Source organism: Portunus trituberculatus, chromosome 17 (assembly GCF_017591435.1).
Source record: "Portunus trituberculatus isolate SZX2019 chromosome 17, ASM1759143v1, whole genome shotgun sequence".
Lineage (NCBI taxonomy): Eukaryota > Metazoa > Arthropoda > Malacostraca > Decapoda > Portunidae > Portunus > Portunus trituberculatus.
Window position 1 is genome coordinate 31,467,525 of NC_059271.1, and position 24,000 is coordinate 31,491,524.

Sequence of the window (24,000 nt, forward strand, 5' to 3'; positions counted from 1 at the left end):
CTAATAAAAAGACTTCCAGATCGTGACTGTAATTCCTATCTCTGTATCAGACCATCAGACCGTACAGAAGGAATGGTACGATATTAGAAAGCTGTTCAATGAAATAAATCAGTTTTAAGATTAAATTTCGTATACATTCTTTGATTATCATATTTTCCATGTACAATGCGTATCATCTTGAATTTGCATCTTTATTGTTATTTGCTGTACTTAGTTACAGTTGCTTATTTAGCTAATAGACATTCATCGCAATCAAACTCTTTAGGACTGAATGACTTAGATCATGAAAGGATCTCTCGCGAGCAAATTCACAAAGGGACTGACGTGTGACATAGTATCAAGGACTCCCTAGACTTCAGTTCTCTTAGTGTCCAAGCGTAAGAAATATTGAAAGTCTCAAATTCCCTGGGATCTACAGTTCATGAACACAAAGGAGTGACACGGAAAATTGCACTGATGTCTTTCTCTGCAAGAATATTCGCAAAAATTAGAGATCGCTGATGTGGTCAAGACTCAAACAAGTCACGGTTCTGTCATGGTTAATCGAAGCTCCTTATTCAACAGACAACGAGTGTTACCTGCAGTATGTGGCAGACGTCCAGTGTTCTATTGCTCATCATCAGAATCGAGTATCGGGATGGAAAAAGATATGTATTGTCCTGAATGGATTAAAACTCTGTCTTAGAATACTGTTGTCTGTTCCTCTAATGAGTGGGTAGTTTGCGATAGTGTGGTGTTGGTCTGATGTGTGCACCGCTCAGCCATTATTAAAAACTGAGCTACCATGATAGTGCAGACTATTGCAGCTTAAAGGGACTGAGAACAAAGATACACTGATGGGAAGATATTTGAAAGCTTTATCACATTAGTATTCAGTGTAAACGGGAACATAAAGTAAAATTACGAAGGCGCAAATGAAAAACCCTAATATAGATATTGCACCAACATTTATTTCTGAAACTGGACTAAAATAATATTGAAGTAATGCTATCTCATTGAAGTGAGATAGTTATATGTATAAACAAAGATCCAAAAATTGAGTTGCCAGCTGTGAGGGTAGTTTTTTTTTCTTTTTTTTCTTTTTCTTTCTGTCACCCTCCTTTCTCTGGGGAAAGAAAACGTCACTTTTTTTTTTCTCTCTAAGTTTAAAATGTTTACTGTGACAGGGTCTGTGAGGTGAGGGCGAGGGTGAACGTGTCACTGCCACGCCCTGTCTTCCCGAACGTGTCGCGAACTGTCAGTGCAAGTGTGAATGATGCGAGGCACCAGTGACGTGCACGACAACTAGGAAGCGGATGCACACGTCATTGATATATTTCATTTACAATTCGTGATCAATATAAGATATAAAAGCTCCAGTGGAGTATGGAAAACGCTGCCTACAAAGAGAAAATATTAGTCCAAATAGCAGATAATCAATGTGGCTTTTGAAGGTGACCCAATACTCCTCCTCTGGTGATGAAAAATACGTAACTATTTCGAATACAGAAAAGGAAGGTGATTTGAGCTTACCATTACACGTGATGATACGCAATATCGCTTAAGGAAACCTATCCTCAATGAAGAAAAAAAAAATCTACCATCAATGAAGAAAAAAAAAATCTATATATATATATATACAATAATATATATATATATATATATATATATATATATATATATATATATATATATATATATATATATATATATATATATATATATATATATATATATATATATATATATATATATATATATATATCTCTCTCTCTCTCTCTCTCTCTCTCTCTCTCTCTCTCTCTCTCTCTCTCTCTCTCTCTCTTCAAATAAAATGTACCGCGAAATGCAGCCAATGTCTCTCCCAAAAGAATTGAATGTTAAGTCTAAACACGACATGTGTGTGTGCCCTCAGGAGCAGGTGACGTCTGATGAATCCTGGCTGTATAACGGAAAAAGAACACTTGTAGCAAACATTATATATATATATATATATATATATATATATATATATATATATATATATATATATATATATATATATATATATATATGTTACATCTTACAATATTCCAATGAACAAAATTACTATCTCTTATTCCTTAAGAACATAAGAACATAAGAAAATGAGGCAGCTGCAAGAGGCCACCAGGCCTATACGTGGCACTTCCTGAATAAACAAACCTACCTCTCTTTCTCAAACCTAAATTTATTAAGCTCGAACCCGTCATTTCTAGTTCTATCTTGGCTACTGATCATAAGAAATTTGCTCGTAACCCCGTTGTTTTAACCTTAGTAGTACCCTTTAAGTACTTTCATCAGATCTCTTCTAAACCTATGTCTCTAAGGAATGCAAATTTGATATCTTCAACCTCGCTTCGTAGCAAATATTCCTCATCCTCTTTATCCTTTAGTCAATCTCCTTTCTACAGATTCTAATAGATCTATATCCTACTTATAATGTGGAGACCAGAACTGTGCAGCATAATCTAGATAGGGTCTGACCAGCGCCAAATATAACTAATATTGCCTCGGAACTTCTATTTTTAATACTCCTAAAAGTTAATCCAGTACCCTATTTGCCTTTTTTCTAGCCTCTATGCATTGTTTTTTAAAACTAAGATCGGTGCTAACTATAACTCCTATTTTTTTTTTTTTTTTCATATTCTGAACTTACCACAGCATCGTTGTTTATCGTGAAAATAATGTGTCGCTTTGCTTTCTCTAAGTTAAGTACTTCGCATTTCTTAATGTTAAACTACATTTGCCATTTGTCTATCCATTCGTTCATCTTATTCAGATCTGCCTGCAAATCGACGGCATCCGTATCTTACCTAATTAATCTACTTACCTTCGTATCCTCCGCAAATCTACTAATTTACTGATATCACTAGTAATTCCACTATCCAAATCATAAGTACATATTAAAAATAACAGTGGCCCTAAAACTGAACACTATGACACCTCACTAATTGCTTGGCCTCACTCGGAATTAGAGCCGTTTATTTCAACTCTCTGTTGCTTATTTGCCGAGCCACGATCTAATCCAGCCAAATATTTTCCTTCTCTTCTGTGCGCTCTAACCTTTTTCAAGAACCTTTCATATGGTACCGTATAAAACGTTTTACTAAAATCTAGGCATAGGATGTAATTTTTCTGTATTATCTGCCGCCTTACTATAAAAACTCAAATTAGAAAGGTACGACTTTTCCCTAGTAAACATGCTGCCAGTGATTTATCTGTTTGTCTAAATGATCTCTAATGTTCTTCACTACTACTAATTTACTTAGAATTAAAGTTAAGCTAACAGGTCTATAATTAGTCGTTAGGGTTTATCTCCTTTCTTATAAATATGGGGACAACATTGGTTTCCTTCCACATTATCGTTAACCTCACCTGAGTTTAGTGATACTACATGGCAGATGCTAAGTGCTCACTATCGACCTCTTTACATTCCTTAAGTATGCTTCCATACAGTTCATCGGGATCTGGTAACTTATCTTTTTTAGTCTATCTATCTCATGTTCTACCATATCATTAGTTACGTAAATATGTCATCTTCTCTCTCTTTCCTGCTCTAAGAATCTGTTCACAATCTGGAATTTCTTGCATGTTTTTGTTAAGCGAAAACAGCTTATTAAGTTAAAACACGACACGTGTGTCTGCCACCAGGAACAGCTGATGTATGACGCATGCTGGTTGTGTAACGGAAAAAGAACACTTGTGGCAAACACACACACACACACACACACACACACACACACACACACACACACACACACACACACACACACACACACACACACACACACACACACACACACACACACACACACACACACACAGAGATATGTATATATATATATATATATATATATATATATATATAATACATATCTGTGTATGTGTGTCTTTACATTTCACAATATCACTGAGGACGAAATAATTATTCCTTTCAGCTGATCCGAATTAAATCATTGTAGAGCGAAACCGAATTTGATAATAATCACACACTCTAATTTTTCGTATTCCCTTCTAGGAAAGGCTACGCTCACACAAGAATATCATTAACGCAGACCCGTGTGATGTATCTGAACTACCTTACCACTGAATTCTATAACCCAGAGAAATCCTCCCACTTGACTGAGTTATCAGTAGAACAGAGAAACGACAGGCTTTCCCGCAAGTTAGCACAGAATTATTAGACGTCGTGGAAGGAAACCAGCTTATCTGGAGTGGAGAAGGAAGAGGTGTAAGCGGGAGTGGCTTTCCCTTGGTGATGGAGCAGGTAGCGGGACCATGGAGCGGGAGAAGACGATGGCAGGTAGGTAAGAGGGGGGAGGGGGAGGTGGCAGTAGTGATGGAGGGTTGAGGGGCTGTGGTGGAGATGGGGCAGTGTGGCAACTGGAAGACGAGGAAGGTCGGGTTTCAAAGAGTAAGTTGCCACGAACGGCAACACCTTGATGTCTGTTGAGGTGTCCAGAAGACAAAGTGAAAGTGGAAAGAGAGAGAGAGAGAGAGAGAGAGAGAGAGAGAGAGAGAGAGAGAGAGAGAGAGAGAGAGAGAGAGAGATTCTTGCATTTGTAAAGTTACCTTGGGAAGAAGGATAGATAAAATAAGCTTAATGAAAACGAATCATTCTGAGTTTTAAATATGCCATAGAAAATTTGCGACATTAGCAAACAGAGTTTTCAGCATTCACAAAAATACTTTAAACTTTTCTTGCAACATATCCCAATGGCAAGAAAGGTAAAAAGAAAAGAATCTGTTTTTTTAATGAATAAAAGGAGGATAGAAAAATAATGATTACCATTTGCATATATAAATGGACATGGAAAGTGTTTAAATGTTAAAGTCGAAATTGCGAATAGAAAATAGATAGGGTCGAGAGCGCTGTCTCTGTGGAATGAATCAAACAGGAGATATTGACACTCTATAATAGTTTTGGAATTAAACAGATAAACCGATTAAATGCCAGCGAGAAAATTAAGGAGAAAATTAAAAGAAATGCATTAACTTATTCATTATACAGGTACTTCAAACTTATTGGAAAATCTATATAAATGGTTACCCGTTCTGAAGATGACTGGAAGCTCGTAAACTTATAAACAGGCGGTGTAGCAAAGAAGTGACATTCTACCAAGCGAAAAGTCAGTATAGAGATTACAGGGAATGACACAGAAACAAAAGATACCATACTTGTGGACGAGTGACAAGTTATATTGCGGCCAGAAGTCATGTAGTCTGCCGCGATTCTTCTTTAGTGTGTTTTCATTCAATCGCGAGGTTTCTGATCTGCCAAAAATATGTGAACTCTCAAATATTTTCAAAAAGATTCAGTAGATGAGAAGATTTAATATTGAGGGAAACAAAGCACGATGGGAGTGAATGTGTTGTTGTGTTACTCGACTAGTGACTGATTATACTACGGCTTGTGAAATGCAACTTAATGAAAAGCAAGAATATATAGCAGCAGATCCTGAGCGTTACGAAGGTATTTCTGATATGATAAACTGCCTGACCTAAAGTAAAGAATATTGGATGATAAAAGCGAATACCCCTGTGTGTGGAAGAACTGGTTATAATAATGTAACCCCCCTAGAATAATTAAGAAAGGACATTGAAGCTTTCTCACATTCATGGAGTAAAAGAAAACGAGATAGAGTATGACTTAGATGTACGATAATTAATAGGCAATTCTGAACGAAGCACAGGCTCATATTCATTGTCCCGAAACACCATTGGCTTTGACGTAAGAATTATTCGTAAATAAACGCACGCGACGTTTTAATTATAATCTCCACAATTTACAGGTGCTAAATTTTGATGAGTTAAAGCGCAGGTATCCAAGCGAATCTTCCCACAGTGTTATATTACATTATATTGCAAGTCTTGATCACACCAGCTAATAAGTTCTTCCTATTCTGCCATTCTGGGACTCTAAAGTGTTGGGTGCATGTCATCTATTGAGAGATACGAGAACAGTGGTGGCGGGGCAAATGTGTTTCATCAAATGAGCGGCAATTATCGGTATTTTTACGCCGCAGCTTCATTCAGGCCAGGCAGCGCTGTGTGTATGTGTGTGTGTTGTGTGTGTGTGTGCCAATGTGCGATCAGGGAAACTCGCCTCTAGGGACTTGTCATCCTCTCTCATACAACTTTTATGTCCATTGTCGCCTTGTGAATGAAGTGTCTGTCAGTGTAGCATTAATTTTTGCAGCTTTTTTGTAATTTTTCTTATCTTACTAAAATTTGTGTTTCTCATTTTGTTGCGTTTTTTTTTTTTTTTGTGTGTGTGTTTTATTAGTCTTTCTTCGTCCTCATTTTAATACTCTCTCTCTCTCTCTCTCTCTCTCTCTCTCTCTCTCTCTCTCTCTCTCTCTCTCTCTCTCTCTCTCTCTCTCTCTCTCTCTCTCTCTCTCTCTCTCTCTCTCTATTACTACTACTACTACTACTACTACTACTACTACTACTACTACTACTACTACTACTACTACTACTACTACCACCGCCACCATCACTATCACTACCACTACCACTACCACTACCACCACTACCGCCACCACTACCACTATCACTGCTACTACTAAACATTACTTCAACTACTTCTATTGTTATGATTGCAATAATTATCGTTATTCTCCTCCTCTTCTTCCTCCACCTCGTCCTTATATTTCCTCTCCAATCTCACCACCACCACTACCACCACCCACCACATGTGTAACCAAACCCCGTAACCACCCAAAGGCATTGTTTACTGTGGCGTGGACCCAACATTGTCTCGTCCACCCTCCAATGCACCAGACTCTGCCATTGCTGCACAGACAGGAGGGAGTGTAATAATGTCCCACGAGGCAGCTTTTCTTCAACTCGTATTTCGCGGAGTACGTCAGACTGATCGAATTCCTGCACCAGTGATTTCAAGTAACAGTTTTATGCTCTGTCACGATTTGAGATTCATCCGCGATTCAGTGGCCTTGTTCACCTGTGTGTCTTTATGCCTCATTCAGTAGGTAAGTACGTGCCTGTCTCACGGAATCATGACTGTGCGAAGGCTGCGTCGCAAGGCTGTGGGGTTATGAAGGGAGGTGAGATGAAGACAGGAGGTGAGATGAGGAATGCACGTCAGTATGTTATGTAGGATGAAAGGTGGACTGTATGCAGGAAGTTGTGTGTGTGTGTGTGTGTGTGTGTGTGTGTGTGTGTGTGTGTGTGTGTGTGTGTGTGTGTGAGTGTGTGTGTAATCTCTCCACGTATCATAATAGGAAGCACAGTTAATTACAGGTGCGGTATCCTGTTCATAAAAGTTGTAATAATCGCTCCTCCTCGACTCACATTATGGCTGTCGTGATCTGAGTTTTTGATGGCAGCTGTTCACTTGAGGGAAGGAGGGAAGGGGAGGGAACTGCGTTGAACCCAAACACAGTATGGTGAATATAAGCAGGATAGTGAATATGGTTAAATGAACATCTAGCGCGGTGCTGCATGAATATAGTCAAAGGGATAAAATGTATACTCTATGGTTTAAGGTTATTATGAAGCACTATTTCGCTGTTTTATTGATTTCATTTATTTATGCGTTTATTTATTCTTTGCATTTCTTTTCGTATAAAATTATCTTTGACAGAAACACGCCAATAGAGCAGCGTAGCGTAAACAGGGTAATAAATGAAAGATTGGTATGCAATTTCCAGTTTAGATTTATCACGAATCGGTATTTCAATGATTTCTGTTGAGTTTATATTTTCGCTTTATATTCTTTTCGTACAAACTCGCTTGCATAACACCATAAATTAGACAAGTCATAGAGAAAAATGTGTTTTTATGCAGGTTTATATCTTTAGCCCCTTCAGTACCATTTCGCGTTTTCATATTCATTCAGCTTACTATTTGGTGATTTTATACAACTTCAGAAACTTATGTCGGGGATTGAAATAGTGAAGACTAATTAATCTCTTGACCTCCATAGATTCTTCCTAATGTCAATAAAATGGTCTAATCGTACGGAAATTTCAAGGCAAAAATGTGTCCCAGTATTGAAGTGGTTAACAATACTTTATCTCCTCATAAATCTGGGTAGAGACGCGTAAAAAAAAAAAAAAAAAAAAAAAATCGTAGCTTATATAGCAAAAAAAAAAAAAAAAAAAAACGTGTACTTTTGATTGATTTACCACTAGCAGCTATTGGAATAGATTCTGTGTAATAGTTGAACTTATAGCAATAATAGCAATAGCTTGAGCTCTTCTGATGATAGCATTATTTAGTTGGAGCAGTAGGAAGCAGCGTGGAGGAGATTCTGTGTAATAGTCTTCCTTTAACATTTCCTTTTCTCATGCAGCTGGGTATAAAGACACGAACAGAACACCATATATAGCTTTAAGGCAACCCGCGCTGTTCCAGACAGTACATGTGTTAAGGTGTGGAAGTGCTGACTGCATTAATGAACCTCACCTCTTTACAATTCACGCATCCCGCCTTTGATGTATATGCCAAAGCCCGCCATTGCGAGAGGAACAGAGAAAGAGAGAGAGAGAGAGAGAGAGAGAGAGAGAGAGAGAGAGAGAGAGAGAGAGAGAGAGAGAGAACACCCGGAGAAATAATATCTATGTTTCCCGGGATGTTGCGCACTTCCTTCCCGTCTTTTGTGGTGTTTATATTCATATTATACCTTGTTTTTTTCTTCTGTATAATATCGCCCTTCTCTTCCCCTCCTAGATATCTGTTATTTTTATGCATTTTTTTTTCATGTAGGAGGCAAGCCAGCCAACGGCAACAGAATAAAAAAAAATATATCCAATGAATGCTGGTTCCCTTAAAGAGTAGTAAAGACTTAGCCAAAATTAAGAAACAAATATCTTAAAACCTCCCTGTCAAGTCGTAGGAAGACGGAAATACAGAAGTAGGCAGGGAGTTTCAGAGTTCACCAGAGAAAGGTATGAATAATTGAGAGTAATGGTTAATCTTTGCTTTACCGATGCGTTGTTCCTTCTAATTTCACAGCACGAATTCACGAAGGAACGGTCTTACAAGAAATTTGGAGTTCAGTTCGAGGTTCTACCATTCTTTCTAATAACGAGAGGAAAGTTCACTCAGTATTTGGAGCAAACTCTTCTGCCAAACTCTTCCTGCTCTTCTTGAGGGTATTGAAGGTCTTGCTTTGTGTGTGTGTGTGTGTGTGTGTGTGTGTGTGTGTGTGTGTGTGTGTGTGTGTGTGTGTGTGTGTGTGTTTGTTGTCTTGCTCTCTTTTGATTTGCCATGGCCGTGTTATTATTTCATCTCTCCATAATAATTCTCTCTCTCTCTCTCTCTCTCTCTCTCTCTCTCTCTCTCTCTCTCTCTCTCTCTCTCTCTCTCTCTCTCTCTCTCCAATTTTTCTTCTTTTTCGTTACATTATTTACTTTCTTTTGCTGTCTTTTTTTCTTTTTTCTTCATTCCAGTTTTGTTTTTTCCCTTTACTTTTCACTGCTTTCCTACCTCTTCTGTGTCTGCTTTCTCCTCTCTTCCATCTACTAGCCAATCATATCCTGAGCTTTAATATTTTCGTTATTTGTCCGTGTTCTCTTTTCAGTCTCTCATCACACCTCTCTATTGTATAATTTAAGTCCCCTTCATCTATTATTCAGTGTTATACTCATTTTTAGTCTCCTTTCAGCCTCATCTCATTTATTTATGCAGGTTAATTGTTTACTTGTGCTCAAATCGGCCGCTGCACCTCTCAGTCAATCTCTTTTAATGGCACATACTCTCAAGCACTTCTACGCTTCACTTCCACTATTTCGAAAGGCTTTACAGGAGTTATTAAGGGGTTTTTACGGTTCTAGAGGTAGAGTGACAATATTTCTGTATTATTAACTGGAGAAACTCCCTTGAAAATCCCGCTAGTCATCTCTGTGGCCTTGGAAAATTGTCGTGGTGAGAGAGCAAGGCGTTTTTGATTACGTGCTAATATCGTAAGTTTTGATGAACGTAAACTCTATGTACAACTTTCCACAGCGAGATTCAGGACTCACTCACGACCAGCTGTTGCAAGGCGGCCATTTTCCCTGTTGTAATTATGTCGACGGGACTGGTTTATTAAAACATGTCAAGCGAGGACTAAATAGTTAAGCAGTAATTTATGTGACTGTATTTTTGTTTTGTTTTTTTGTATGACTTTTATTTTTCCTCAGACAGACAAACACGGGGCAGGTGACTATTGGGCTTCTCATGTTCCTGCTTGTTTTTTTTTTTCTTTTCTTTTTGTCTTTTTTTTCCCTCTTCTTATCTTTATCATTTTCCTCCACCTCATTTTCCTCCTGTTCTTCCTCCTTTTCTTCGTCGTCCTCCTCATCATCTTCATTGTTTCTTTTTATCCAGTTTTCTTCCTCCTCCTCCTCCTCCTCCTGCACATTCCAAACGAAAACTCCTACTGTCTCTATTCTATCTCCCGTCAGTAAATGAAGCTCAGGAACTCGGGATGACCTATAAGTTTTGTCTCACTGAAAGCTTAAGAAACAAAAATGTATCATTGCTATTATCAAATTCATTGGCTTCTCTTCTTCTGCATAAAAGAAAATACTGCTACGTGATACTATTGTTTCCTTCGCAGAGGTTTCCCTGAGAACCATCACCACTGTCGCTTTTAATCATTTGACTGGTAGCACAAATTTTAGTTGTCAATTTATTTTGTGCGTTTTTCACTCCCGCCGTTCATGTATATTTCTTTTTACAATGCAGTTTTTTGTTAAAGGATTTTCAGTTTAAATGGAAATAGGGTGTTATGTAAAATACGTGGGTGAATCGATGGGACGCGGCGTAGCTATGCATGAACCAAGCAGCCTCGGTGATGACTGATATCGAGTGCAAAAAATTGTGGTGTAGGAAGTGGTAGTGGTGGTGGTTGTGGTGTTGGTACTCCTGGTCACGATGGCGGCAGCGGAGGCAAAGGCGGTGTTGGCTTGGGACATAAATTTATAATAGCGACAGAGTGTGTAATGACGCTATTTTTCGTGAGTTCTTGAAGGGAGGGCGACCGAGGGAGGGATACGATGATTGGGTGTTTTGAGCTCTATGAGGCGGAAGGTGATGAAGGGTGTGCTTCTGCTGTGAGGTTTTGCCAATCCGCGGTGGAATGGGTTCTGGAGCATCTTCAAGAAGGATTTTTTTTTCTATGTAGAGAGAAGGCCAGCCAAGGGCAAAAAAAGTATCAAAATAAAGGCCCACTCAAGTGCTGATTCTCTAGAAGATAGGTAAAGCGTTACACAAAATTATGGAGCAAATGTCTTGATACCTCACTCTTAAAAGAAGTCAAGTGGTAGGATGGTCAGTTCTCTCGATAGCTTCTGATCCCACAACAGACGACACAATGACACCCCTTCAGTACCATGACACTCTTTCATATTCACTCTTCTTATTATGTGGCGTTTTTAAACAGCTTCAGAAACTTATATGGGGGATTAAAATAGTAAAGACTGGCCATTAATCTTTCGACCTCCTTAGACCCATCCTAATGTCAATAAAATCGTCTAACCAGACCCAAACGCATGGTAAAAATGCGTCCCAGTACTGAAGGAGTTGATTGTGTCCAGCTCCCAACAAGTGATATTACAGGCACATTAATCCAAACACCATATCGAGTTACAAATATATTCCCATAGCAAGTTAAAACAGATGTCCCTGGATATTAAAACAACGGCATGCTGGCAGTAATACAGGAGGCTTCAATAAACAGTGTCGAGGGGTAATCATAAAAAGCGCCTGTCCGTCCACCCTACAGCATTTCCGGAGGTGTATGTCTCAAGAAAAAAAATAAACCAAGAAAAGAATACGTGCTTCATGATGTGTGAAATGCTCTTTTGATCGGTGGAAAAGCAGCGACATCGGCAGCAAAAAGGAATTGAATGTTATATGTATTTCGTTTCCTTTTCTGTGCAGTCTTGAATTTCTCCTTTTAATTTGTTCTCGTATCCTACTCAGACGAGGGCAGGTATTCATAATGGAAAACCACCACGCGTCGCTTTTCACTGAAGTCTTTTCGTTTCATATTGCGTAGGTAGGTTTGAAGGAAGAAAGTCAGACATGAAGGCAGACAAACACACACACACACACACACACACACACACACACACACACACACACACACACACACACACACACACACACACACACACACACACACACACACACACACACACACACACACTCTCTCTCTCTCTCTCTCTCTCTCTCTCTCTCTCTCTCTCTCTCTCTCTCTCTCTCTCTCTCTCTCTCTCTCTCTCTCTCTCTCTCTCTCTCTCTCTCTCTCTCTCTCTCTCTCTCTCTCTCTCTCTCTCTGCTTTCTGGATCTCCTCTTTCATGTTCTGCTGGCGGGCTGTATCTTCACCAGCAGGAATTATTCATTGATGTTTATGTAATTGTAACATGGTGCCACCAGTTTTCAATATATTTTGCAGTTTTTCTCACACTAATTTCGTACACATGCTAATTGAGTACTGCAGATCCTTATTTTTTAACTTTTTCGTCATAATGATGAATGTATATATTCTTAATGCACAATTTTATTATTAACTTCATTATTATACTACAAGCCGTGAGATCTGGATGGAGGAAATGGAAGCTAACCAGATAGAATCACATTGTTCCCCTTCAGGCGGACAGAATGTTGATTTGGGGCATCACATGCATCAACACATACGCCAGCACCTACCGCCTTGAATGTGCGTCTTCCACTTGGTCAGCTGCACGAACAGTCGAGGAAGGTAAACGCCAGCCCTACACAGTCCTTAGACCAGCGCTGTGAATTTCCCCCGCATCGCCGTGGAGACAAGCCGGGTATTGCGATCAACCTTCGCCGACCTTCTTCGTGACATCGGCAAACACATCAGCCACCGAAGCGGAGAGCCTTGCGAACATTTGTGGCCTCTACTAGCGTATTCACAAAATTATCTCAATCCACCGTTTCCCTTGTCTTGTTTAATTTATTATTTTTTTCATAAAATTTTGGACGAAGCTTACTTTTCAACAAATATATACAGTGGTGTGGTGGTGCTGTCAACCAAATTCTGGGACGTCTGGTGTCCCTCCCCGATTTTTTTTACGTATTTGCATATGTGTGTATGTGTGTGTGAGAGAGAGAGAGAGAGAGAGAGAGAGAGAGAGAGACAGAGATAGATATAGCGTGCTTGCTGACGTAAGCTGTTCAGTGCTAATGCAAGCTCGTATTCTGTCAGTGTTAACATACACTCTAGTCCTGTCAGTGTGATCTCCTCTTGGCTTCACGTTCCTGATAACTTCACGAATCCTCATTTTAAAATTCACTGTAATACAACTTTTTTTTTTTCGTCAAGGACGTTTTACCTTTTACCTTTGGGCTCTGTTGGTACTGGATGTGCTTTACTTAGGGTTTAGAAACCACATAAGGCCGCTTCTCTTACCAAGTGATACCCAAAAACAAAGTATGTATCCTCTTTGCCACACCTTGGAACAAAAGAACTTCAGAAAGTAAGAGAAACTAGAAAAAAAAAATTGAGTCCTCCACTTGATAGCTTCTGCATGAAACATAACTCATCCATCAATTTTTCTAATCACGTTTTACTTCTGTATTTCTTTTTTTTAAGGGAATAGAGTTATAGAGTTATAATCATTCCTTATGGAAACGCCACGTACAGATTGCATTTTAGTTACAGCTTATCACAGGCATGTTTCCGTCCTTGTGTGAGACTTTTGCACCTGTGTGATTTTGTTTTGATCTAGAAGTTTAACTCATCTTCCGTCAGGCTTTGTAGTATCTTGAGCATACTGCATAATGTTTATTTAAGAGTATCATTTTATTTGGGATATAGATACCTCGTAGAACTTCAGAAAACGAACCTGGTTAGAGACAAGACGTAGGACATAGTAAGAACAGAAATTGAACGGACAAATTTTTCTTTCCTTTAGCAGCTGTGATATTTTCTTCATTTCATCACTACTGGAATTCTTCCATTATATTAGAATTTATCGATGCTGTTTTACCACTGTTTTTAGCTCATCATTAAGTTTATTAGGAAGACATGAACAGTGCCATCCTTATTTGTATATTTATTTATATTCTATCTCTTATGCAACAAACAGGAGTTATTGGAATCTTATTATACATGTCCTTGATTTCAACTGGCTCATACACATTTGTTGAAAAAAATCCCACGACACATACATGATAGTTCCACATGCTTTCTGTAGAGGCTCAAGCAACAAAAAAACCCACTTGGTGTGTGCCTAAGCAACTTAATTGACAAACAAATGTGTAAAAAAGTCTTCCCATGGCACTAATGGAAATAAGAGCACTTCCCGATGACGCACGGACACCTCGCGCCGGTCCTTGCCCTCCGCCAGACACCAGTAAAAGTTGGCCTGGCTGTGGCTGCCGCAACCAGCTGCTGTGGGAGGGGATAGGGGACGAGAGAAAACACGCAAACAGGCTTGTTGATTGGCACGCGCCATGAGGTTTCTTAGTGCCTTGATTACCACGACAGGAAGAAAGTTAAGAGTGTCACAGCCAACCCGTCATGCTTACGTTACCGTTCACACCGCTAACCAGGACAACGCAGTATTAGTGTGCATACTTAACCACTTCACCATGTGGTCCAGCCAAAGTAAATATGCACTTTTCAGAGACCTGAATTGTGTGTGTGTGTGTGTGTGTGTGTGTTTTGGTGGACGGATGGGTGGGTTGATGTAAGAGATCTGTTATACGCGTACAAAAATGCACTTACCTTTAGTCTCACTGCACACCTGTGAGTGTTGATACGGAAAAACAACCTTCAACGAAATCATAAGAACAGAGTAAATGGAAAAGAACAAAAGAATCTGGAAAATAGCATTTCCTTCTAAGAAAACGGAACAGGCAACAAGAGAACAGAAAAGTTTTCTGCCACTGTAATTTTCTCGTTCATTCATTAGTGTTCCTGGGGAGGCAGTTCGGTCTGCTGTGTGTTATCGACACGGCTGTTGCCGGCACGTATGTATGTGATCATGACTCGCCGATAATATCTGCTAGAGATGGATTTCCGGATACTTTTAAATGAAAATGTACTCAAAAGAAATATTTAAACACGCAATTCAAACAATATATAAGCAGTGGGTTTGTTTGGTGGAGAGAGAGAGAGAGAGAGAGAGAGAGAGAGAGAGAGAGAGAGAGAGAGAGAGAGAGTAGATTTTCAAGTGCTGTAAAGCAAAATTGCTAAGTAATATTGTTTGTCTTCTGAACGAAGTGTAAGAGAGTTTAGCCCAAATCAACTACATGGACTCTGGAAGCACCTCCATTCTGTCCTTCAGAAAAGAATGTTGGAGAAGGAAGAGGAAATGGAGGACTTTGAGATTTCTCCTTTAAGTGTATCAGGGAAGAGGAAATGCTTGTGAACTTTTCCATTAGGCGGTTTCATTGAAAACAGCGTACGGATTGCACTTTCATTTCCTTCAACCATCGCTAGCTGAGGAAAACTTTGGTAGAAGGAAGGAGCGGTGTATGATTGTGAGAGTTATATAACTTCAACAGTGCCGGGACGGAGAACGCTTTGGCATAATGCAGAAACTTCCCCTTTTCATAACAAGCTTCTGGCAGAGTTAGAAAGTTATCAGGAATATTATAATAAGTAAGTGTATAATAATAAGTGGGAAGAGAGAGAGAGAGAGAGAGAGAGAGAGAGAGAGAGAGAGAGAGAGAGAGAGAGAGAGAGAGAGAGAGAGAGAGAGAGAGAGAGAGAACGCAGTCAGACGTAAACAAACACACACAATTTAAGCAGGTCATGACACTAGAATTCAAAGACAAAATAAAGATAAAGAGAGAAAAACGTTGAAAAAGAAACACTAATGATAAAAACAATAATGATGATCACAAAAACAATGATAATAATGAAAAGAAGAAGAATGATAATAATGAGCAAAAATATTACAAAAATAAATCCTACAATATCGTTGAAATAATTGAGTTCCAACAAGAGGGAAGCTGTTAAGGAAATATTGAAAGAATAGTGAGAGGAAGAAAACGGAGATCATGACTACGATAAGGGCCGAAGTCACGAGGAAACCTTGTCTTCATTTTCATATCGATGGCAGATCGTGCGGCGCGGGAATGCATAATTATTTGATACTTAACCTGAAGGGGAAATTATTATACATATATTTTTTTTTAATGAGAACCTGAATACTTGACGTCATTCTTATCATTTTGTGTAATGTTCCGTGATGGTTTCCTGTTTCATGCATGGATTGGAAGAGTATTTCCATTTTTTCTTCTTTCTTTTTTTTTTTTTTTTTCTCTCTATTTTGGGGGGTAACTCTTCTTTTGTTGCCTTCCTCTTCTTGTTCTGCTTCTTCTTCTTCTTCTTCTTACTCTTCTTCTTTTTCTTGCTCTTCTTCCTCTCTGTTTTCTACTTTTGCACGAGTAATTTCCATTTTTTCTTTCTATTCTTTTTTCTTTTCTTTTTTGGCAACTCCTCTTTTGTCACCTTCGTCTTCTTGTTCTTCTTCTTTTTCTTGCTCTTCTTCTTCTTCTTCTTGGTCTTCTTCCTCCTCGTCCTCTACTTTTGCACGAGCATTTCCATCTTTTCTTTCTTTTCTTGGTAACTCCTCTTTGTCGCCTTCCTCTTCTTGCTCTTGCTCTTCTTGCTCTTCTTCCTCTTGCTCTTCCTCTTCCTCCTTGTCTTCTACTTTGCTCCTCTTCCTAGTATACGTTAATGTAATTTAGATATACAGGCAACCAAATTAGATCCTCAAGGACTGTTGTCACTGTCTTCCTCTACATTTGCTTGTAATCCTCCTCCTCCTCCTCCTCCTCCTCCTCCTCCTCCTCCTCCTCCTCCTCCTCCTCCTCCTCCTCCTCGTTCTTTCCCTTTCGCCAAAAAATCACGGTCCTGTGTATGTTCTCGTGGGTAAGAGTCGATGCTTCGTGTGTGTTAGCATTTCTGTGTGGCTGGGTTAGCTTGGTCTTCCTCGTAAACATTTCATTCCATGGTGTGTTCTTGTCCAAGTTAATGGAGGATGCTGCTCTGTTTGTTGTTATTATTTTCATTATTGTTATTACTACTGTTATTATTATTATCATTATTATTGTTATTGTTGTTGTTGTTGTTGTTGTTGTTGTTGTTACTGTTGTTGTTGTTGTTGGAGGTGTTAGTAGTAGAAGGAGTAATTGTTGTTGTTGTAGTAGTAGGTAGATAGGCAGTAGTTGCAGTAGTAGTAATATTAGTAGTAGTAGTAATAGTAATAGTAGTAGTAGTAGTAGTAGTAGTAGTAGGGGTGGTGGTGGTAGTTGTGGTCGTGATGGTGGTGGTGGTGGTGGTGGTGGTGGTGGTGGTGGTGGTGGTGGTGGTAGTAGAAGTAGTAGAATTATTGTTTATTATTATTGTTTATTATTATTATTATTATTATTATTATTATTATTATTATTATTATTATTATTATTATTATTATTATTATTATTATTATTATTATTATTATTATTATTATTATTATTATTATTATTATTATTATTATTATTATTATTATTATTATCATTATTATTAATATTATCGTTATTATTATTATTATTATTATTATTATTATTATTATTATTATTATTATTATTATTAGTGTTATCATCATCATCAGCATCATCATCATCATCATCATCATCATCATCATCATCATCAGTAGCTTCTATTAGATTATTATTATTATTACACCAGACGCATTTGTAATTCCTTAATAGAATCACATTACCATGCACATCCAAAGTAAAAAAAAAATAAATAAAACAACTGAATTGAAATATCAAGCTTGTAACTTAATTGTATTTTCTTTGTCTAGTTCCAGGTGAGACTCGCCGCCAGTGGTGTTGGTGTTGCAGTGTTGTGATGTGGTATGTAACACTAATGTAGGATGAACACTAATGCATGCTGTTCTATCTGCACACTTCTGTATCTCTCACATTTGCATATGTTTCTTAAATTCCTCCCTTTTATAAACTATGTCTTCTTTTATTCACATTCCTCTATTTTTCCATATGCGTTTCCACTGCGTTTTCCTTTTTTTTTTTTTTTCTTCTTTTAATTTCATATTGTTTCTGTTTCTGGTTGAATTGTAAAGACATGTTGCGTTCATCTTTCATCCCTCGTCATTCCCTTTGGGTCAAGTTGCTTTGCTCTGCGCTTCTCACTCGCCCCGGGATTTGTTAGTTCAGAGTCTGTCGAGAAACACCACTCACCAGTCAACTGCGCCATGAAGCTTTTCCCCTTAGCACATTTCTCACCTCAGTCTCTCTCACTCCACCTCTCTTCCACTAACAACTGCTGACTCTCTTCCCTTTTTCTGTTCACACTTCTCACCTTAAACTTATCACTGCGGTTCATCTCCACGTACGAGGGCTGCCTTCTTCTTTCCACATTTTTGTTCGTATTTCTCACCTCACGCTCTCACTACAATACTTTTCTACTCAGAACTGCGACCTTCCACTCACATTTATTTTTGCTAAACATTCTTTTATCTCCCAACGTCTCAATATATTGTTTCCTCCACTCACCACAATAGTTTCGTTTGTTCCTCGTGTGTTTCTGTTAATTTCACACTTCTGTCTTTGTGCATTATCTCACATCTTCGCCTCTCACTGTTCTTTTCCCCTTACCTCTCCCTGCCCACATCTCTTACTTTTCTTACCTTACACCTCTGCCGCGTTCACACTTCTGTTCCCCTCAGACCTTTCATCATTGTTTTCTTTCTATTATCCTTTTCCCTTCACATTTCCTCTCCCGGTGCACCACTCGTCTCTTTCCGTCGCACCTTCCTCCCTCTTCCAGCATTTCTTCTCCTCTCATGCCTTCCCTCTCTTCATCCTTCCTCTCCCTTGTATCCCTTTTAAGCATTTCTTCCCTTCAAGGCCCCCACCCCTTCTTCTCTCTCTCTCTCTCTCTCTCTCTCTCTCTCTCTCTCTCTCTCTCTCTCTCTCTCTCTCTCTCTCTCTCTCTCTCTCTCTCTCTCTCTCTCTCTCTCTCTCTCTCTCTCTCTCTCTCTCTCTCTCCACACCTATTCTCTCGTCCCTCCACTCTTTCTTCTCACATCCTTTACTCCCTCTTTCCTTCTTCACATTTTCAGAGGAATCCATTTCAGACCGTTCATCTCTTCCCACTTAGCCTCAGTTTTCTCTTAAACTCTCAGTTCCCCCTCGCTTACTTTTTTTTCCCTTTATCCTTTAGCTTTTCGCCATGCTTTACTGTGTATGCACTTCCTCGGTCTCGTCAGCAGTCATACTTGTGGAGGAGCGACGTCACAAATTGGCAGCTTAACATGCATTCGTTAGTTAGCACACTCACTAAAACGTGCCTTTCAATCGCAAAGTTAATCAGATGCTGCATACATTCTCTGTAAAGTGAATGAGTGTAATGAATAATGATTACATTTATATGTGCATATATTTGTCCGTTATTTTTCTGCTTAAAGAAGGACAATGAAGCGCCATGAAATACAGTATCTGAAAGGAAATCTCGTCCAATGCATCTCCTCGAAAATTGAAAAAAAAGATGGAATGCTAAAACTGCACACCACATCAGCTGTTAAGGCACTCTTCTCTTTAAGAAGTGTAAGTCCTTCTCTCAGGAAATACACAGGAAATAATGTCGTTCAAAGCACTATCAAAACTAGAAATCTGAAGAAATATGGAAGGCTTCTGCTATCCCCAAAGCAACTGCGAAGATTCAAAGGCTTCCAGAAGGACATAAGAATGGTCACTAGAGAATCAAATGTCCAAAATCCACTCCGAATTCTGACTATAGTGGAGAAAGAATTTTGAAAAGACTTGGAAAGGAAGTAAATAAAAGTTATTTGGATGTAACTTGAGGAATTGTTCAGGTCAGGGTGATGTAAGTGTACTGCTACAAGTGAGCGATGGAGACCTGTAGGGAGAAAACATTATGAAGGAGGAATGTGTGAACATGGAATCATAATTGTTGAGGAGAAGGAGAAGAACTCCATCAGGACCGTAGACCATCATCATTTGGGAATATTTCATCAGGCATAATTATACGCTATATCACAGGATACGTGACTTAGAGTTTGGCAGAAAACTACAATTAATCCAGCACTATATTCTGCAAAAGTGCTTAAGCAGTCTCAGCATGAAAAAAAAAAAAAATATGAGACATGAGTGGAACAGTTTGGCTCGAAGAGAGCTAAGAAATATGGGGAAAAATAATACTGTTTGATATATTTTAGGACTCATTTCCAGAAAATGATGAGGAAAGTACTAATATATAGGATTTTGACAGTTTTCACTAAACAAAATTGTTAATGAGTGGAAGAAACCTATGAATTTATATTTTCCTCCTCATTTCCTGTATATATATATATATATATATATATATATATATATATATATATATATATATATATATATATATATATATATATATATATATATATATATATATATATAAACAAGCTAGATGTCGAAAATAGATTAAGATGAAATACAATAACACTAGACATACATTGAAACAGAAATACGTCGTTATGCTCTGAGCAGGAATGGCTCTCCAGAGGCAGAATTCAAGTCACTAATATTATAAAATCAATCCAAATAGTCGTCGAATCTTTCTGATCATTCCTCTCAGATATGACTTTGAGTGGGGTTTGGTATTAGTTAGTTCCTGGTGTTTTGTAGACTGTGACTCAGAGACAGATTTGTGTGTGTATCTTTGTAGGATTTCGAATATCAGGTGAATGTTATATGTAAACTCCGGAACTTTCACCCTAATTCTACTACTACATGTACTGGACTTTTTAAAGAGAAGAATCAAGACGCATTTATCAAACCAAATTGTCCAAACAAATCGGTATACTTTGAATTCAATTTAGTTTGAAATTCTAAGAGGGAAGATACACTTTTAAATTATTTTTCACCTTCGCTTGTTAGAAAATATAATAAATTAGTATATACTTGCACCGTTTTATTGATGGAAAGTGCTTGTTGTTGGAACGTAAGTAAGTTTGCCTTCTTGTTGTAATGAGACACGAAGGAGTCATGTTCGATAACGTTAACATCAATAACGAGCAGGAATTTCCACCTCAATCTTTGCATCATTTACACTTACAGCGCTAACCTCGCTGCTGCCGGCCAGTAACACACTTTCTTCCTGTGTGTGCGCAAACGGTAAATTATTTTACAGCTATGGATATACGTACTTTGCTGGGTCATGTACCTGCTTTGAAAGTCGCCTTAAAAGAGACAGGCGTAATGTTGTGGCGTAGGATGAAAGTGATAGTAGTAGTAGTAGTAGTAGTAGTAGTAGTAGTAGTAGTAGTAGTAGTAGTAGCAATAGTAGAAGTAGTAGTAGTAGTAGTTTCAGTTTTCATCATTCGATCTGTTCCATCTCTATAGATTCTCACAGCCTCCTCTAAGCAATTATTTGTTCTTCATTTACGTGGTGCCGATGGTTTAATAGAGGAAGCTACGTTGAATATCCTATGCAGTTTTCATTGTTCCGTCTCCATCTCTCATCACATCCTCTTCAAAACTATTAGGTATATCGCGGAATATGTTTCTCGTTTAGCAGGTGGTGTTGGCGGTGGAGTAATCTTCTGCAATCTTCTCATTCTTTTTCCTCTTTATTTATGGATTCTAAAAGGTTTGCGTTATCACAAGCAGATTATATTTCCTGAAATTGTTCTTCCTTTAGATGATGTTGATGGTGTTGTAGTAGCAATGGTGAACATCTTTTGTAGCCTCCACCATTCTTTCTCCTCCATCTCTCCTCTCGTTCACACTGCTGCGCCTACGAGTATAACATGGCAGGCTGAAGTTAAGCGGATGGAGTGTACGTATATACCTCTGCCGTCCACTGTTGCTAAGGTAACAAGTCCCTACAGCGCTGTACCCGTTGACAGTCAGAGGAGTTGTGGAGGCTGGGGAGTAATTTGTCAAAGGACTTTGTGCATGCGACTGTGAAGAGCCTGACTTTAATAATACTTTGCTGATAATGATTTGTAATAATAGAGGTGGTCGTGATGGTGGTTGTATTTACAGTAATAGTAGTAGTAGTAGTAGTAGTAGTAGTAGTAGTAGTAGTAGTAATAGTAATAGTAGTAGTAATAATAGTAGTAGTAGTAGTAGTAGTAGTAGTAGTAGTAGTAGTAGTAGTGGTAGTTTTTTTAAGGGCTAAGGGCAACAAAAAAATAAAAGGAAAAAAAAAAACGTTGATTGCCAGTTCCCTAAAAGATTAAGAGAGTTAGCCAAAAATCTGGGACAAATGCCTCCCTCTTAAAAGAAATCAAGTCGCAGGAAGTTGTTGCTGATGTTGTAAAACAATTAGCGTAGTGTTAGTAGTAAAAACATCCATTATTAATTGTTCTATTGGCTGTGCAAATGTACCTCTTCATTCACGTTTTAAAGAGTCAAGTGTGAAAGATCGATCCTGTCATCAAGTGTTTATCTGCGATCACACGCCACTGTGGCATGGACACCTACATATTATTCTTGCTTAGGCATTTGGTGATATAGATGTCCGCTTATGAACATGGCATTAGAATATTTATATTTAAAAAAAAATCCACAAGCAGAGAGAGAGAGAGAGAGAGAGAGAGAGAGAGAGAGAGAGAGAGAGAGAGAGAGAACACGACTATGAATAACAAACGAGCTAAGAAAAGTGGAGAAAGGATGTAACAAACCATAAGGAAAGTAAGAAAAAAGAGGGACAAGACTAGGAATCTGTGAGAACGAGAAAATAGAGAAGAAAGAAGGAATAAAACTTAGCATTGAGAAAGTAGCCAAAGGAAAGGACGTAATGAAGGATGGAAAGGAAGGCCGAAGTGAAAGCAGGATGGGAGGCAAGAAACAATCAAGAAATAGTAAGAAAAGCAACAGTCAAGAGTGATGGAGGAGGAAAGAAGGGAATAAAAAAACACCGGAGAGAGAGAGCGACTGGAGACGAGTGAGGAAAAGTTAGATGAATGAAAAAAGCGGTAAGCGAGTGGTATCAAATAAAGAACAGTAAGTATTAGATGTTGTAATACTGGTTATCTTCAGAGCAGTTGTCAGTTTTCCTTGGTCGAGACAACACGCACGAGTAGAGAAGAGAGTGAGAGAGTGAGAGACTGAGACAGAAAGGGGGGGGGGAAAAAGAGGGAGAGGCAGGAAAGATTGAGCCACATAAATCGTGAGGCCACAACCTAACTCGTTACTCTAATGGAAAAATTACGTAGCTAACTGTGTTCTCAGATTGTAAGTGTATGTTATGTTTATGACTTCTTGTGCATAACTTTTGTTTGGCTTGGGAGTTTTACCTCTCTCTCTCTCTCTCTCTCTCTCTCTCTCTCTCTCTCTCTCTCTCTCTCTCTCTCTCTCTCTCTCTCTCGTAACTTTGTTTCAAAAATTTGGACAGCTTGTCTTTTCAAGTTTCTTCTCCCGAGAGTGAAAACTGTTGAAAATTTTAAGACATGATGGAGAAAGACATTGGTGGTGTGTGTGATGGGTGAAGGGAGGATGGCTTAGGTGTTGTGCAGTTGGCGAAAAGGGTCGGTGTGCTGGTGGTGAGAAACTGTAGTACCAGTATACGAGGACTTTAGGAATACTCTCTCTCTCTCTCTCTCTCTCTCTCTCTCTCTCTCTCTCTCTCTCTCTCTCTCTCTCTCTCTCTCTCTCTCTCTCTCTCTCTCTCTCTCTCTCTCTCTCTCTCTTTACATTCCTCTTTTAGCTGTTTAATCCTTTCAGCAGACCATTATAAAACAATCTAGATATACTTATCGGTTGTGTATTGTTGATCATAAGACGTAAAACCACACTTCCCTTTAAGACAGAGTAACAGATTATAGATAAATATGCAGATCATTGTAAAAAGACTTGAATAAAAACGTCCCAATCTTACCAGTGCAGGAAACGAGAAGAGACTTGGAGAGGCTGGTAAATTTGTTTCAGTAAAACGGACAAACATAGTTGAGAGAGCGACTCAAATGAGATGAGTTGGCGGCACCCATTCATTTCACATCACACAGCTTTGTTTATCATCAAGAACACGAAAGGAAAATGACCTAGAATGT

General features: G+C 38.6%; 1 protein-coding gene across 5 annotated transcripts in view; it reads left to right on the forward strand.

Annotated features, from left to right (window-relative positions):
- The window catches only part of LOC123504716 (protogenin B-like), a 283,603-nt gene that overhangs the window by 177,536 nt on the left and 82,067 nt on the right, over positions 1-24,000 (forward strand). For all 5 annotated transcript variants that reach the window (XM_045255461.1, XM_045255462.1, XM_045255459.1 and 2 more), the window contains exon 3: positions 17,785-17,790. In XM_045255461.1, the coding sequence (XP_045111396.1) occupies positions 17,785-17,790 (6 nt within the window). The remainder of the gene's footprint in view (positions 1-17,784; positions 17,791-24,000) is intronic.